Source organism: Nipponia nippon, unplaced genomic scaffold (genome assembly GCF_047370975.1).
Source record: "Nipponia nippon isolate SJK-2023a ecotype South Korea unplaced genomic scaffold, ASM4737097v1 scaffold_5, whole genome shotgun sequence".
Taxonomy (NCBI): Eukaryota; Metazoa; Chordata; class Aves; order Pelecaniformes; family Threskiornithidae; genus Nipponia; species Nipponia nippon.
Genome location: NW_028262369.1, coordinates 82859054 through 82876678, shown reverse-complemented (window position 1 = coordinate 82876678; position 17625 = coordinate 82859054). Strand labels below are relative to the sequence as shown.

Here is a 17625-nt window from a genome sequence, read left to right as displayed (position 1 = left end):
AAGAAAGGTTTCTCTCTCAGATGTGTAGGTAGCTCTCAAACCTCTTGTTCCCTGACTCACTCGTTGCCGAAGGCACTGTCTCAGGGCTCTCTCCTACTAGAGAGACGCTAATCAGAGAAGTGAATTTACCTCTGATAGTCCTCTAGCAGGCAAGTACAGCGTGAGTTCCGTTTCCTCCAGGTCCAGGCTGTGTTCAGCACAGGAGAGTGGGCAGGAGAGGAGCTTTAATGACAAAAAAAAATCATTCCCTGCACATGTGTCTGCACTCAGGCTCCATCCGTTTGCTCTTGGGTGTGACACCAGACTAACACACAGCGTTTCCGATGTTCACCCATCTGTCCCACAAGGCAGAGGAGTTCGCGGTGACACAGTCCTGAGAGGATCAGATCACGCAGCAGGTCTGAGGATGGACAAACTCACTGATGCTGTCTCTGCTGCTCCAGGCTGCCCTTGGGCTCCTGCAGGCAGCTGGATTCAACCTGCTTTAGGACAATGGCGAGGCTCCTGCCCCTGCCAGTGTTACCCATTTGGGAAGCCTGTCACAGGGTTACAGAGCATCTGTAGCAAGTGAACCCTAGTGAGGAGCCTGGACCAGGCAGGGTCACCCCAACTGGACTGAACAGCCAGGCCCTGCTGCTGCCTAGAGCTGGGGAGAAGGAGGTGGTACCCCATCGCCTGCTCAGCACCAGCCGAAGCCCAGAGGAAGGCAGAAAAGCTGCTGTGCCGTAGGAGACCTGGCAGCCAGAGTGTTGGGGAGGGAGGAGAGGGTCTGCGCTTCTCATGAGAAGGACCCAGGACCCACGTGAAGGCCCCAGGCTTAGCTCAGGAGCTGGCAGTGCCTTTGCTGTATCTCTGACAACAGGAACATCTCGGCCCTGGGGCTTAGTAACGGTTACGCACGCAGGGCTCCTGCACAGAGCGGAGCGCTGGCGTGGTGCTGGGTGAGCTGCAGCACCCCCGGGCACGGCAGGCACCTGCCCTCTGCCGAGCATCGCAAAAGCCCTCCGCAGCTCCTCATGTGTGGTCTTCTCTTGGGCTGCAAGGGGAGAAGGTGCAGCTCCGGTCTTGGCTGGGCGCTGGCACTGGGAACACAGGACAGGAGGGTTTGGAGGGGGACACCAGCTGCATCCCCACCAGAGCAGGGTGGCTGGGTGAGCCCTGCCTAGCAGAGCCCGTAGCAGGGCTGCAGGAGAGGGGAGATGCTGCAAACGCAGCCCCGCTGCCTGGCACGGCTGGCCTGCAGCCTCTGCCAGGGAGCAGGCAGCCGGCGCCCAGCACCAGCTCCGCGCTGGCACCTGGGATTTCTCCCAACTAACACTGCCACCTCCCGGCTGTGACAAACCCCGCTCCTTCACAGTGACACCCTCCCGCAGCCTGCCGGACCCCTGTGCCAGGCCACGGCTCAAAGCATCCCCTTCCCCAGGTGACAGCCTTGCAGTTTGAAAAGGGGAGAGCTTGCCCAGGGTGCTCCCAAACCCAGATGCATCGATTCCATATCTTACACGCCGGTGTCTGTGTGCCCAGAGGCCAAGCTCCTTTTATTGGGCTGCCGAGTGTGCTAGACGGTGCTGCAGCTGCTCTCTCGGGCCGGGTCGCTGTACGTGGGACCTGCAGCAGCCACTGGAGCAAGAAGGGGAGGAGGATTCAGTACCTGCGTCCTACTGATGTCGGCAGGGGCTCAGCACCTCAGTGCCCAACTGTCAGTCCTTCCTCAGCTACATTTCCAAGCGGATTCCACTCCCCTCCCAGACAGTACGGACTGGGGGCAGTGGGAACAGTCACAGAGATTGTCCGTGTGCTCCCCGTAGCGCAGGGAGGTTCTTCTCCGATGATGTGGCCAGCCACAGAGAGGAGAGATCTCATGAACTCTGCTGTGGAGTTGCCAGAGGATTCAAATTGGAGCTGAGGACATAACCAGGACATACCTCCTCAGAGGCAGCCAGCACACTGAGCTCAGGTCATGGTGTGGGAGGATCAGAGTTGCTCTGGACATCACAGGGACGGGATGAAGAGTGGAGACAGCTGATGTGCTTGAAGAGCTCAAGCAGTACAGTGCCCAGCAGCTATGCTCTTGAGGGTGGGGGTGCCGGATTGGTGGTTCTGAAGAAGAAGAGATTGCTTTTGGGGTGGGGAGAGTGCAGCCTGCTGCGGCCTCCCCCCAGGCAATCCTCCATCCCTGAGGGATCACGGGGAACAACACATTGTCTATCTAGACAAGACTCCTGCAGCTCTGGAGATGACATCTCTGTCCAACAACCCTCTCCCATCCTCCCTCAATCCCATCTCCCTGCCCTTCTCCCCAAGCTGGGGCAAATCCTCATGCTTTGCCCTCAGCCCCAAAACTGCCTCCCCACCGGTGGCCATTCCCTCAGCCTAACTAGATCCCACACCATCTTGGACTACAAAAGCTTTGCCCCCTTTCTGCCGTCAGAGGCTGTGCTGCCTGCTCGTTGACCCCTTTTCCCAAGAGACCCTCCTTGCGCTGGGCTCTCCAGTGCCTCTGGCCAGCCCCGTCTGCCTGCCGTTCACCCACAGGGCCCTGCCCCAGAGCTGCGTGATGGTTCACAGAAAGGCTATAGCGTTACCGCCTCTGCTCTGTGGCTCAGGACAAGCCAAGAAGGGGCAGAGGCTTTGGGAGTGGATTCCCCCTTTTGCACAGGCAGCCTTGGCATTGATAGGCAGTGATCCAGCTAATCTACATGATCTAGAAAATGGGCTGTGCTTCAGCCTGACATATTAAGGACAGGTTCTGTCCCCTGCAACAGCACAGATAACACTCTGCTACCTTCGGGAAGGGCTTTGGGGTAGAGCAATGACCCTGGGCCGGGCTGTCAGCACCACCTCCCCACGGCTGGCTTCGATCAGGATATTCTGCAGTGTGTTTTCCAGCACCAGCTCCACCAGGTTCCCAAAGGCCGGGTGCCTGGAGGGGCAAAAGTACAGGCAGAGGACAGCTTTCAGAAAGCAGATAAGGCAGGCTGCTTGCTGTGACTCCTCCCAGGACACATCAGGCACAGCAGTGGAGCACACACTGTTTCCTGCACGCTGAGGCCAATGAACCAAAGGCTTGAGCAATGGGGTGTTGACCCTTCTCCGAGAACCGCCACCAGCTGACGGCAGGCCCTGACCTCGGACAGAGCTGGGTGACTGTGGTCTTATTGGTTTCTCCCTCCAAGCTGTGCTGTAGTTAGTATTTGTGCATATGCTCATGGCCTGTAGCAGTGTGCAAGGGTGTAGGCACAGCAAATGCAAGGTGATGAAATACTGCAGTAAAAATAAAAGGTAAGGTAAGCACCCACTGCACTCTAATGTCTGATACGGCCAGGAGTGTCAGAGCATAAAGCAGACTTCACTCACCACCAGCACCGTGGCACTGCCCAGGACTCAGCCCCAAGACACAGCAAACCTGCACACTCCACAAACCACACTCGGGAGAGGGTGGCTAGGCAGGCTAGCATCGATTTCCACCAAGAGCACACAGAGCACCCCAGCAGAAATGCTGCAGGGCAGAAGCAGAAATGGGTTTCTGGCAAGGTGGTGTGCTGCCATGGCTCTCCTACCCGTGCAGATCTTGCCTTTTCTGTGTGAGCTCTTCCTCACCTGCTCATCATCTCCTTTTGCTCCCTTAGCTGCTCGTGGTGCAAAATCTCACTCATCCTCTCCCAAGACTCCATCAAATCATTGTTGGGAGAGGTTTCCTGCCTCATTTCTTTCCTCTCTCCATCTTTCTCAGGATAAAGATCTGGGGAAGCAGAGACCCTGGAGGGGACCGTGGACCACTGTCTCCTGTCCTGGAGCTCTGCTGATTCTTCACACCGGAACTGGGAGAAATATGGAATGGGCTCGTCCAGGCTTCTTCTCACTGCATCATGGAACTGGGTGTTCTCCAAGAGGCCTCTGGGAGGAGGAAAATAATGGATGAGTCCAGCAAATCAGATATCTCTATGATCCCAGAGGAGCATTACAAGACAGTACAAATCAGAGGAAAACCCTGAATGATGTCAATGTTTAGTCTGTCCCTTCTTGCTTTCTGGGCCTAAGGGAGGCAGCAAGATGGCCTGAGCTAAGGAAGCTACCTTTGCCTCCCCAGCACTTGTTCTTTACATTTCTACAGCTGACAGACAAAATAGGTGAATCCCAATGCAGCCTGTTCCCAAGATCATGGCAGGCAGAGTGCCCTGGTTCCTGGGCAGTGACACCGACTGCTATGCAGAGATGGGCCCAGCACCTAGCTGGGGAGCAAGACCCTGTCTTTTGCTGTCACACCACGACTCCTGTGCTCGTAGCCCTCAAGGCAGCCTTTGGCAGGCTGGATCCTCTGTTCTGGTGCAACGTGAGTGCACAGACTCCTCTGGGATTAGCAAGGGGCTGGCTGTGCTGCATGTGCTCCCCTGGAGGACAGCGGCTCCAAAGCAGGTGAGGGTGAAGGGACACGCACCTGATGACACCTGTGAGTATGTCAGTCACTATCTGCAGCTCCTGTTTGGAAGCAGCAGCCAGGGACAGCCATTTGGGGTCCACGTCCGTCCCATCTCCATCCCTACTCTCATCCACAAACTTGCTCTCCAAGGGCTGGTCGCTGAAGGGGCTGGGAAAGAAGGAGTTTTTCCATCAGTGGCGGCACTACTGAACCCAGCTACCAAAGACCTGCATCCTCCTGGCTGAGCAGCAGCACTGCAGGCAAGTGGGGAGCGGTGCAGGGTGCCAGGGGAGGAGTGGGAGCTGCTGCACTTGTGACAGCAGCAGGGATGCTGCCATAAGTGAGGAGCACTGAGCTCTGACAGTATCTCCCTTTTGAGGGAGGAAGAGAAACAGGTCATGTCAGCTAACACTGGGGAAAGCAAGGCACCTCTTGCCTAATACTGAAGCACTGGAGGGAGCAAAGCAGAGCTCCGAGTTCAGTGCATATTGCAGCATGGACAGCCCTGGTTCGGATGAAGAGGCCAATCCAAAAAGCTGGATCTCTTACCGGGACAGGAAGTATTTGGGGAACTCCAAGGTGAAGTTGCTGAAGAAGTCCTCAATAGAGTAGGACCTGGCTGTCACACCAAGGTGTAAGGGGATGGGCTTGGGAGGCTCTGGTTTGATCCACATGCGGCTGGCTTCTTTGTCCAACAGCAGCCTCCTCTGAAAGTGTCCGGCAGGCAGATTGGGCATAGGGTGGTTTTTAATAGGGGGTAGTGTCTGTTGGAGACAAAGAAATGGCAGGTACTTGGTTGCTTCTCTGGCCACAGGTAGGCTGGTGTAGCTGTCAGCATTGTCATGAGAACTGGAAAGCCCAGCAGTCAGAACCACCAGATCCTGGGCAGGAGACAGCATCAAAATGATCTTGGCACTGCAGTACTGCTATCAGGCACGAGTGGCCATGCTGGAAATCAGGTTTGCTCCCTCCTCGCTGCCTAGTGCTCCAGCCCCGAGTGTCAGCAGGGCTTCAGGGGCTCCCCAGGGCACTCGGGGCTGTTGTACTCCGATCCATCCCTGTGGAACTCCGGGAGATCATCTCTGCTTTTCTGAGCACACCAGGAGTGCTGTGGGAGAAGGCATGTGCAGGAATGCGTGTGGAAATTGTCCCCTGAGCCTGGAAGGAAACCAGGACCTGACTCCAGCCTCACTACATGTGCCCGTTTGGGGTTGCATTACCAGCAGTCAGTTTGGGGGAAGTTTCTTAAGGCATGAGTAGTCCAGAAGCCTGGGCCAGAAGGATACCACTCAGCTCTGGAGAAGCCCTCAGGCATCACAGGACTTCAATGACCTGTGAGGTATAGTTGTCCAGCCTCTAGGAATGAGGCCAGAGGCATTCGCTGCTCCTGACACAGACACAGCAGGTCATTGCAGGCTCCAAATTGTCACTAGGAGCTAAAACCCTAGAGGACTAAATGAAACTGTTTTTACCGTTCCCCAACTATCCTTATGTTCATCCCAGTGAATGCTTCGACCTGCATGACTGATCACACCTAACAGCACAGGGCAGACAGTCCAAGCTAGAGCCGCCCCGAGCTGACACCTTCACACAGGACAGTGCAGGGCATGCAGAGGCACTCTGCAGGGCGGCAGGGTCCCAGGTGTTATGGTGGCAACCCTGAGATAACGAGCTGTGACTCCTAGCTGAATGAATCTGCTCAGGCCCAACCTCATGCCAACTCCTCTTAATCCTTCCACATCTCAGGTTGGCTGGTTCTCCGCAGGCCCTGTCATTCCCACAGGACATGTTGCCAATGGCCGTAGGCGCAGCATGGCTCTGCCTTTGGGCCCAGGCAGTTCTCCAGAGCATTCACTGGGACCTTGTTCACACCTTGCCACCACCGCTGGGAAAGTGGTCTTTACAACTCAGAGCAGCTAATGCGGGCCCATGCACACACTTGCGTGAACTTGAGGGGAAACAGATGAACCAGGCAAATCAAGCTTTAAAGCTTTCCATGCACTTAAATCAAGGCAGTTCCTGTCTGCAGCTTCTCCCGAGGCACACAGCACAGCCCTTTTAGCAGCGAGGACAAAGTCTGCACCACGTCACGCCAGGGCCCTGCCACTTTCCCTCGTGGCACACATTCCATTGTGGCCCCAGCGTGAAACCAGTCCAGGTACCGACTGCCCTGCCTGTGTGCATCTTTTCTGTTTATTCAAAACCTTTCCCCCTTTCTCCAGTCACGGGTACACATTTGGTTCCAATTTCACTTCCCGTTCACCTCAGCTGGAAAGTTACTGCCCACAGGACACAGCCAGACAGTCTGATTCTTCTGGCTCCTCCAAACACTCTGTCTCCCAAAGCCTTGAAGCTACAAATCCTGCTGTGCTCTCTGTCCAGGCTCCCACGCTGTGATATCCAGCATCTACCTCTGTTCTAAAGCAGTCAGTTTGATTCTAGTATGGGCGAGACAGGCCTGACTTACCTTGTATTTCCTGATCACAGCTGAGGATTCAGGAAGATTTTCTGTCTCAGCAGAATCTGATGACCTCTGAAAAGAGGGAAGAGAAGAAAAAAAAAAAAAAGAAGGAAGAGAAATCACAGTGTAGGAGAGGTACGGAGCAGAACAAGACTCCAAGATTTTGTTTTACTTTGCCTCAGCTGAGAGTCAATGATCTTATCCTCCCATTCTTCACTTGGGCCACATTCTTAATGTTTGTTACACATTTCTCTCCAGTGTTTATTCATGGTTAAAAATCCAACCATCAGTTTCCAGAGCCACTGGTTTTTTTGTTTGGTTTTGTTTTTTTTTTTTTCCCTAAGGCTTCTCACACACTGCCAAATTTCAGGTGATTGTTAGCAAATTCAGAGTTTGTAAGGTGCTGCCTGCTACCCCTTCTCTCAATGTTAAAGAGATTGCAAGAGGATTCTTGGCTAGAAACAAAGATCTAATTTTCCACTATCCACAGACCAGCTATGAGATCTTGAGTAGATGAGAACCTCTCATCCTCTAACCAGCTTGCCTAGATTTTCTTAAAGAACATTTCTTGTTGACCCCTGGCTGCTGTTTCTGAGCTGAGCTAAGCTGGTGTAAAGTGCTGGTGGCACTTACCCCTGCAGGGGACTTCAGCTTCTTCTTAGTCCCAAGGTCCTTCTCTGTGATGGTGAACTCCACAGCCTGCCGTTCCTTCTCCCTTTCCCACTCCTGCAGGTCCCTTTCATACTGAACCAGGGACTCCTGGATGTATACCTATGAAGCAAACCGTGATTGGAGGGAGTAGGGCTAGAAAGGAGCTGCAAATAACATTCTTTGGCTCAAGTCCATGCCTGTTACCCATTCCTCCCTGCCAGGACATCCCAACCAGAGCCCACTCCCTTTCCATGTCTTCCAGTGGCAGAAAGGGGAGATAACAGTGCTATTATAAGACTTAAACAGAGAAGACACAATCTCTTGCCAAGAAGACACCTGGAAAATGTCCAGAGGGACACTACTGCAAGTCTGTGCTTCCACTAATATTAAAGAAGCAAGACTTGCTTTTTACAGATATTTAAGTCTCTGACATCACTGAAAGCCACTCCCATTCAAACCATGACTTCTAGTAGCTGGGTTCAACTCACAAAGCTACATGTTGCACAATTATACCTCATCTAGTGAGCCACACAGACAGAGAGACACATCAGGAGAGAAGAAGCTCAGTATCTTCAGTAATGAGAAGTGCTGGCCAGCATTATGGAGCAAAGAAGGATTCCTCAGCTGGAAGCAGCAGGCAGCTGACTGCTGGGGCCGGCTATTTGGGAACTGCAGTGACATGCCCAGGCGATGGTAATACACAGGTACCTCTTGCGTCTCACCTCACACACCAGATCTATGTTGTAGAAGGAAGCACTTCCTGAAGGTCGCAGGGTGATAAAGCAGGGGATGCTCTCTTCAGGCTGCACAACGCCTGACTCTGGAGCAATCTGCAACACCTGGGAGAGAAAAAAAAAAGCCACAGAGGAGCTGTTTCACTGTCCTGGGACCTTCCTATGTGCCTTCTCTTTGCAGGAAATACAGGATTGTGGGAATTCTCTTCCCTCCCCTTCTCAGAGGTATGTGGCATGAGAGAGATGCAGCCGACGTATTCAAAGAACGACCATGGTCTTTGCTGGTAGACAGGGTCCCGAGGTTCATTATTGCATCCTGTAGTTCCAGGTTCATGTATCCTCACTGAAGTCTTCAGATTCGCCTTCTGAATTCCTGTCTTTCCCCCCCTATCCTAACCGTTGCCTTCACTTTTCTCTGCCCTTTCCTTTCATCAGCTAGTACAAAAGCCAACTCCCTAGGATCGTTTCTGATTGTCTGTTTGAAAATGGAGCTGTAAGGTCCTTTTGTGGCACAACAGAAATGGGCAAGAAGGCTGCAGAGGAAAGAGACGGACTCACCCTCTTGTCTTTACAGGTGCTTATCCGCCAGGCAAACATAACAGCTTTACTCTCCGAGATATTGTTGAGAAAGACAAGTCGACTGGCTTTGGTACAGTCTGGGATATTTCCAAGGCAAATCCTGTGGTGTGACAAAGTGGCTGCCTGCAGGAAGCAAGGTGAAACCAGGAGGAGCAGCAGGGAAGGAAGATGCGATGTGGCCATTGGGGAAGGGCAGTCACATAGTCATCTTTAAGTTATCAGCAGTTCATAGATAATATTTGCCCGTTACCTTTACCATAACAACTTGAGGGAGTGTTACATTTCTCTCATTTTTGCTCTGGTTACAATGACTCTTTACAGCAAGAGGACAGCCCTGTTGCAGGGGGACTGAGTGAGCAATGAATAGAACATAACGCGGGTGCTGGGGCGGGAGAGGATCTCAGGAGCACAGAGGACCGGTAGCACCCAGATTCTCTCTGCAGCACTTGCAATCCAGGCCTTTTCCTACTTCAGCTGGCAAATGCGTGACGTGTGTGCTCGTGCAAAATCCTCATCAACCTCAATGCGAGTTTTGGGAAACTGCTCCCTATCGCACCTTGCTACTAGTACGCTACTAGTCTGTCCCATTCTCCAGGCACAGTGCAAACTCTAATTAATTACACTGATCATTAGAGAAGCTAATGACTCTTGGTTACAGACAACAGAGCCTTGTGGAATGGCATCTTTGTTGGCAGCCTGAGACAGGTTTTTAATCATCTTCTCTTTGCTGTACCCAGGAATGCAAACGCCCTGCTGGAAGCCAATGAGCGTATGTAGCTGTGGCTGGGCTCCAAGGTAGGCATGCTAACGTCACACAGGGTGAATCCTTTACCTGCCTCGAGTATTCCTCTGCTGATGCTGCTTAATGCTGATTCGCTATGCTGGGATCTGTGGCTGAGTTTAACAACAGATCGTCCAGGCTGGCAGTCCAGCTCCCGCCAGGCCAAGCAAGCTCCTGCTGAGCCAGCGACAGGTCAAACAAGTGCATTCTCCGGGATGTGCCTGAATTAGCGGCCATCCTGCAGTTCGTGTACAGGTTATGCATCACCTGGGTCAGGCTGTGAAATGGAAGCCTGACAAGCCCTGACAGGGTATGTCAGGAGTATTTTTCTGAATGCAGTAGCAAAGAAAAGGTGTTTTAGCTGCAAATAAGAGAGGTAGCTGTGATGGAGGGTAACTTTTAATAGAAAATTCAGAAAATGAACAAGCCCTAGAACTTTTTTGTTTCTAATGGCAGTGGAAGCAGCAGGCTGGAAGGAAGGCACCTTTCAGAACAACTGCTTTTATGAGTTAGGCTCTAGATGACCTGCCGGAATGGAAATATCTTGCTCTGTCTCACGGCAATGAACTCCCCTGCAACACAGGCTACTGCTAGATGGGGACACTTCCATATTTCAGTCTCTCTCACACATTTCTGGAGTAACCATGTAATTCATATCAGCATGCCTGGACTTACCTGCCCAGGCACAGTTAGCTTGGTAGACCCTGGAAAGGTTGAAGGAGACAAAACTTCGCTGGATGTGGCAGTATCTCCTACGGTACTTGGATCGTAGCCTACTCCCTGGAAGGTGATCAGAGCTGATTCACCCCCCAGGATGTGGATGAGAACATCAACCTGCCTCGGACAAGATAAGAGTGTTAAGTCCAGAGTCATATTTGGGAGAGATGTGCAAGAAGCTAGCGTACTTGCTAATGGACTAGTCTAAATACACCACATGCATGGGTGAGGAGAAATCCAGTCTCTTTTGCTCTTTCAGGCCTGGATCTTTCCTGCTAACCCAGGAAAGCTGGTTAAGGAGTCATTTAGCCAGTTACTATATGAGATGGGCAGGGACTCCCTCTTGGAGCAAAAGTTGGAGTTTTAAAATTCAATTTATTTATTTTTCCATGCATCTACCACAGAGCGGGGCAATAAGTAGTGCTCCAGCTGTGGCCCTGCCTGCCTGCTGCAGCCTAGGAGAGAAGCCTTTGGGAAGGCTGTTTCCAGAGGGCTGCAGCAGCGTACGCTGCAATGATAAAAGACACTGACTTCAGTCTCTTTGGCAGGAGTTATTGGAGGTCAACAATGAACCACAAATCTGATCAGATTCTGTTTATATACCCCTGGTCACCGTATGATGCTTGAGAAATACATATTGGGATGACTCTTGTTGTGGAAGAAATGTGTTCTTTGGGAAGAAGAAATTTATGAGATAACAATTTATCTGCTCCATTTCCTGACCAGACCAGCCACCCATTTACTCTCAAGACTCTTTGCTTCTTGGAGGAATTCAGCTGTAGCATTACATGGACCAACCATCACTAAGAGATCTAAAGAATTTTTGGAAAAAACCCCTGTTTCTGGCAGTCGTGAGAAGGGTCTTACCAAGTACATTCTAGCTTCCAGTGGTGAGAAGATCCACTCAATGTGGCCTGTTGTGCCAGGGGGGATTTCTCCTCTAGGAGTTAGGCAGACAAATACAGGATGCTGAAAATTCTCCTTCTGCATCCTCACAATGTTGTCCAGCTGGACCTCAAACATCACAGGCACAGAGCTGCCATTGTAGAGTTCATAAATCTAAAGCGAGTCAGAGAGAGCAGTGCTTATTATACCATGCACAAGTTAAACTAGTTAACACTTCCCCAGAGGACTCTGATAAGTATTAATAATTAATTAGTCAGCTTGTCTCCTAAGAATGAGGAGGCCTCAGAGTGTCAGGATTTATCACTGAGGCTCTGACAGGAGACTGTGCTGGAGGTTTATCACCGCATATGTACATTGATAACTACAGTGCCTCTCCAAGTGGTGCCCTGCAAATTCAGTCTAGGAGAAAATTAATACAAATTAGCTAAAGGGATCACTGTAAAGCGGATTACTTGAAATGCAAAAACACTCATATTAAAGTGATCTTAATTCAATTCAGACTTGTTCATTTCCCAAGTAAATTAGGCAGAACAGAATCAAAGCCACCTTTTTTGCTGAATAAGTGTTTAAGCAAGTTTAATTAATTTACTAAAAAACTAATTAGGATTTATTTCCAGAGTGCCTGGAGCAGCTAGACAAGTCTTCACTTGGAACCAATACAAGAGAAGAGCGGAACAGTCCAACACACCTCATAAGCATTCTGGCTAGACTGAATGCCAAATCTTGTCAAACTGGAGACAGTGAGAGGTTCCTCCTCTGCTGCCATCCCAGCAGCCATTTCCAGGCTCTGCCTAGTATTAGTCTCAGAGTTCTGCTGTGAGGCTTTCCTGTGGAGGTCATTCTCTTTCCTGGGAAATGCCTCAGACACTGCCTGCCCTTGGGACACAGTAACACTAGCTCCTTCCCTCCGCTGCTGCTGGGTTGGGCCCCAGGATGCTCACCTGTATGGGGGGGTGGGAGGTCCCAATGGCAATGGGCGCGAAGAGGTGCCTGGTGGATGCAAAATGAATGTGCCGCTGGTCCTGTTCCATCGTCACGCCGCTGAAGTTCAGCTGCAGCGGAAAGAAAGGCAGTCACTTTCTCACAGGGCCTTGGCCGCATCACTAACAACCGCACAAGGACTCTGAAGGACTTCGCAAGCTGAGGGCAGGACAGTTACAGATTGAAGTTGGTAATACCAGTACCGTGTGTCCTAAGGAAAAAGCAAGGAGAGCCTACTCAGCTGTTGGCTCTTCTCTGAAAGGTTTGCATCTTGTTTCAGAGAGAAGGTACTTTTCTTCCTGCTGTGTCAGGCACCAGCCTCAGTGCTTCTCTTTGCAAGTATATGGTAGAAATTCTCCGTGAATGAGTGTCTGGACTGTACACAGGAAAGTGTGCAGCTGTGACAGCCAAATCCTTTGGAAAGACAGGGTTTTAGGTAAGTAATGGCCTCTGCTTAGAAAGGACCATCTGGATGTCCTCACTCTGGAGGACATCCTGCTCCAAGAATGTGTCTAACAGCCCAAAGGCTGCAAGAAGATCCCAGCTGAATTTTAAGTGATCAAGTAATGATCAACAGTATCCTGTTAGCAAAGCCAGGCACTTCAAGCAAAGCAGAGAGATTTATAGAGCTATTTCATGGAATTAAAAGACACAGGATTCTGCATTTTGAGAAAACCGCAATCAAGCTAGAGATGAGTCATGATGCACAATTTCCTGCAGGATCGCCCCAAAGCACCCCTGAGCTGTCTACCTAGAGGCAGAGGTTGTAAAGCAGCCACAGAGCTAGTAATGTCTCCGCATGGGCCAAAGGGAGCTGTTACTGCAATTCACAATTAGCTAAGCCTAAAGCATGGCTATTTTTCAAGTGCATATGCAGAAGATGGAGAGGATGTTTGCAATGGCAGGTGGATGTCTTGGACAGACACCTGCAGGAGGTACGATATCGGCTGCTTAAACAAGAGCAGAGAATGCCGATTCCTCCAAAACAACCCATTCCAGTTCAGCTCCATAAGCAAAGGGAGGAGGGAGAGAGGACTAGAAATACAATGCTAACAGAGTACCACATGGGATCTTTTCAAAGCACTGCATGAGCATTCAGCCTCCTGAGGGCTTCAGCAAGCCAGATGAAGCGCAAATAGGAGGAGGACAAGAGCTGACGTTTTCAATCTGCAAGGGAAAAAGGGACAGGAACCCTCCTGAGGTTTGGGAGTGAAACACCCGTTTATATTACTTGAGTCAAAAAGCCAACTTGGATTCCACCAGACCAGAACTGCTGAGGAAAAACTGTCATCAGTTTCCATAGACACAGGATGCGACTTTTAGAGGACTATCAGTTAAAGGGAGACAAATGGAGAAAAGTGAAGATCTGCTGCAATCAGTTCTCCTTCCAGAGTGCACAGACTTTGTCCCACAGCGATGACTTAGAGCATGAGAGGACAGAGACGCCAGATTCCCCAGGGAGGAGAGCTGCCTGGAGAACATATGCTGCAGGTGACAACATCTCACAATACCTAATTAGCAGCTATGAAGCGAAGTGCAAACACTTCCAGTTTATGGATCCTGTGTGCTCAGGGATTCTCCCTGGGATCCAGCCCTTCTCTCCAGTGAGTTCTGGGAACCTCATCCTGCAACACCTGCAGCCAGCTGGGCTTTTCCTACTAAAACTGCTGAGGGCTGCAGATTCTGCCTGGCCCAGAGCTCCAAGAACAAGGTCACAGCTGCACTCTTACAGGCCAGCTATGGCGATGAGGCAAAGGACAACCCGTGAGAGGATTAGGCAGCAGGAGGCCCCGTTTCCCTCCTGCCCAAGGGAGTGGGTAACACACAAGTCTACAGAAGTTTCATCCTGCAGCCAGAAGAAATTGCCAACAGGCAATCAGTTTGGGTCCTTCAGAGCACCTACAAATCCAGTCATCTCGGGACTGAAAGGTGGCCACTGAGCAGGGAAGGAGTCATGGAGAGGGAGCTCCTCCTGGAGATGAAGCAGACAGACTCTGTTGGGGAAGCAGAGAAGTGGGAGGTCAAAATCTGTCCACATGGCTAGAGCCATCACAGAGGTGAGTTTGGACCCCCCCAAAAAAATCACGCATTGGCTTGCAGCTGGCTAACATCACTGCTCCGAAGCCAGGCAATTTGGAATTTGACGGAATAACCAGGAAATACCCCAGTCCTACAGCCTCCGCCTCCGGTTATTGTTGCTATCTCAGATCTCCAGAGCTTAACTTTTGCGGTAATATTACAGCATTTGCTTCCCTTAAGGTTAGCATATGTTCTGCACATTTCACCAGATTCCCAGGTGAGGATCTGTTCAACCCTGGCATGTGAGCGTGCTTAGAGCAGTCTCTGCCATGAGGGCTGGTGGCTCTGCGCTCTTCATGCCATGACTGAAAGGAATGAAGGCACGCTGTGTTCAGCCCCTCAACTGCCCTCTCTGCAGAAGGAGGAGCCTCTTCCATTTCTGCTTTCTGATATTAGCAGTTCAGTATGGGCACTGTGCATCCCTGCAGGTTGCAACCACCTGCACTGCTCCAGGTCTCTGGATTGGCCTCCTATTGCCAGAGCTCCAGTGCACCCAGGGGTCTTTTAGCATCCCCAGGGCCTCCCATGATTTCTCAGGCCCTTCTGCAGTGACAGCATGAGATAGGGTGCTGGCCTCTGGTAGCCACCAAAGCCATTGGCTATGTGGCAAGAGAGGATGTGTGCCCTATAGGCTGCTCCAAAGTCTATTCCCTCACTGGCCAGCTGGTGAAATGCTCACATCCATTCTCAGTATTGTGCCAGGCAGGCAGAGCACAGGGAGCCTGTCCAAGGGCTTTGAGGGAAGGCACAGTTAAGCCACTGTTTGAACAGCTTGGTCAAAGGGTGGGATTTTCAGCTGACAACAGTCCTGAAAGAAAAGAAAAATAAAAGAGATGTGTGAACACAATGGTCTCATAGGAAACTTCAGAGACAGACAGGAAGGCTCAGCCGGGCATGAGCTGTGCCCGGCAGAGCACAAGGTGACTTTGACTCTAACTGACAGTTTGAGAGAGGGGGAGAGAGAGAAATTAGTTCCAAGCCTGAGGAAATGCTCAGGGAAAACACATTGCAGATCAGCTCTGGGATGCTTTGGCAAGCAGGAAGAACGAATAGGAAGCTCCTCCACCATTGGCAGGAGAAATAAGTGGGTGGACAAAGGCATCAGGGCTGCGGCAGGAACAGCCAACGAGGAATGCAGGGAGTACCTTCTGGGCCTGGGGAAGCAGCTGCCTCCATACCTGCAGAGCTGCAGGACGCTCTGCCAACCCTGTGCCAGCACGTGTGTCCCCAAACTGCAGCCAGTGCAGGTGGTACTTCTGGAGAAAAGCACATTCCAGGGGGTTTTGAAGAGCATAGAGAGCTGATGAGATGGAGACACTCAGGAAAGCTGCATATGAGAGAAGCTGGATGGGCTGCAGAGCTGAACTCCAGGATCACTGCATGGAAGAACTCACGGTGAGGCAGATGAAATGCATGGAAGCAAGCACAGAAATCCTGTCCATGAGATATACTTGAGTGTGGAAAGCATGCAGGGACTGTAAAACCCAGGAGGGCTATTTTGGACTTGGAGCTGGCTTGGAGGAGGAAGCAATTCTGCACTAACACCACCAATAAAATAAAAAGGTTAATAATAACAATAAAAACAATTCCCTTGCTGGGGAAACCAGCAGATGCTACATCCAAGGGCCATTTAGCCAGTGCACTGCCACACCACACTGTGCTGGAACCACAAGTTTATCAGGATGTTGGTTTTATGTCTCTGCTTGGCCCTGTGTTACTGCCTGGCCAGTGCAGGTTCCAGGGGAAGGCCACAGCCCCCTGCAGGCCATGCAGCTTCTGGGGAAAACACTTTGCAGCTCAGTTCCTACCTGCTGCTGTTCTGCAAAGAGAAGTAAGAGATACCTGCTATCTTACCAGAATCTCATGGCCATAGGAAACCTTCAGCAGGACAGGGAGCTGATCAGTGCCAATGAAATCATGTCTAGCAGTGAAAGAGGAGAGAGGAAAACATTGGAAACCAACCTTGCGCCCAGGGTGATAGAATCAGGGTCACACAGTACATTAGAGACAATTCACTTCCCAGCTAAAGAGTCACTGTTGCATAAGGGGCCCCGAGAGAGGGAGGGGGACAGTTGTGTTTGGGTGGGAATGAGTGATGCAATGTTGATTTTAGTCATACGCCAATTTAGGGACCCAAGTTTCTAGGCCAACACCATTTGAAATGCCAGTACTTCTCAGATCAGGTCTGCTGTGAAAGGGGAGGTGTTCAGCTTTCTTCATACCCTCCACAGGCACACAAGGGCTAGCAGGTCTAGTTGATGACAAAAATAAGAATATCACTGTATAATCAAAACCCCAGGAAGTGCAGCATCTTGTTCATCCTCCCAGCTGTCAGGTCAGGGCACACCAGTGTCCCCAGCATGTCACACTAAATGCCTTTTGCACTGCAGTGTTAGAGGACATTAACAACATTCCCGGAGGAAGACAAGCTTTGTGGCTCCAGAAACTGGACATGCTCAGGGACTTTTTACTTGCCCAGTCTCTGCTGGGCAAGGGGCATGTGGAGGGAAAGGATCTGGGGTGGCAACACAGGGGACTCTGATGGCATGTGATGTCCTGGCATGCAGCGTGAGGCTCTGAAGTACAGGTAGTTGCTGTCACCTGTGTGAGAGCTGGACAGATTCCTCCTGTCCTGGAAGAAGTTTCCCTGACTTTGGGGAAACACTGAAGAGCTGGTTATCCTCAATTCTCATCTGGTGCAGCTCATGGGGGCTAAACTCAGCATCCTCTGCCCAGTGCTCCATGTCCATCTTCTGATCAGAAGGAAACAAGAAGGCCCTAGGGAACCAGTCAGCTGGTCAGCAACAGGGACACACAACTTCCCCGGGGCCATGGTCAGCGCATTCAGTCCAGCCAGGCTTAGCCCAGCTGGTGGACACATTACGTTTCATCACGTCTGATCTGCAGAACTCTGCCAGTCCTTGCTTGCTTCCCCACCCAAACCCACCAACAGATCTCAGTTGCAGCTCCACAACACAAGTCGCACCTACAAAATCCACCCTATTAATTCGTAAATGTCTCACGGCCCCTGTGAGCATTTCCGTACCTCCAGACAGACCCCAGAAAGGCAGCTGAGCTCCAGTAAGCACTGCTTACCACTCCACAGGCACCGCACCCTTGTTGGTCAGCAGGAGCATCACAAGGGTAGGCTCTGAGCCTATCGGGGCAGCCCCAAAGTTGAAATCCAGCAGGAGAGGGGTGTACACTGGAGGGATCAAACATGTGCTGGTCACAGGAGAGAAAAAAGAGATTAAATTGAGACAGGAGGAAGGGTTGGCAGGGCGTGACAGGGGAAACAGTCATTCTACACTGTCTC

At 51.3% G+C, this 17625-nt stretch overlaps 1 protein-coding gene across 3 annotated transcripts in view; it reads right to left on the bottom strand.

Annotated features, from left to right (window-relative positions):
• Window positions 1–1643: 1643 nt before the first annotated feature.
• The window catches only part of CFAP65 (cilia and flagella associated protein 65), a 32838-nt gene continuing 16856 nt past the window's right edge, over window positions 1644–17625 (bottom strand). For 2 of the 3 annotated variants that reach the window (XM_087732505.1, XM_087732506.1), the window contains exons 18-32: window positions 17406–17534; window positions 16911–17087; window positions 16164–16230; window positions 12191–12301; window positions 11211–11402; window positions 10302–10460; window positions 8825–8968; window positions 8255–8371; window positions 7515–7652; window positions 6888–6953; window positions 4970–5184; window positions 4439–4588; window positions 3601–3897; window positions 2786–2923; window positions 1644–2100 (exon numbers count right to left, since the gene is read on the bottom strand). In XM_087732505.1, the coding sequence (XP_087588631.1) occupies window positions 2064–2100; window positions 2786–2923; window positions 3601–3897; window positions 4439–4588; window positions 4970–5184; window positions 6888–6953; window positions 7515–7652; window positions 8255–8371; window positions 8825–8968; window positions 10302–10460; window positions 11211–11402; window positions 12191–12301; window positions 16164–16230; window positions 16911–17087; window positions 17406–17534 (2137 nt within the window). In that variant the 3' untranslated portion in view covers window positions 1644–2063. The remainder of the gene's footprint in view (window positions 2101–2785; window positions 2924–3600; window positions 3898–4438; window positions 4589–4969; window positions 5185–6887; window positions 6954–7514; window positions 7653–8254; window positions 8372–8824; window positions 8969–10301; window positions 10461–11210; window positions 11403–12190; window positions 12302–16163; window positions 16231–16910; window positions 17088–17405; window positions 17535–17625) is intronic. The other variant, XM_087732508.1, reaches the window with a different exon arrangement.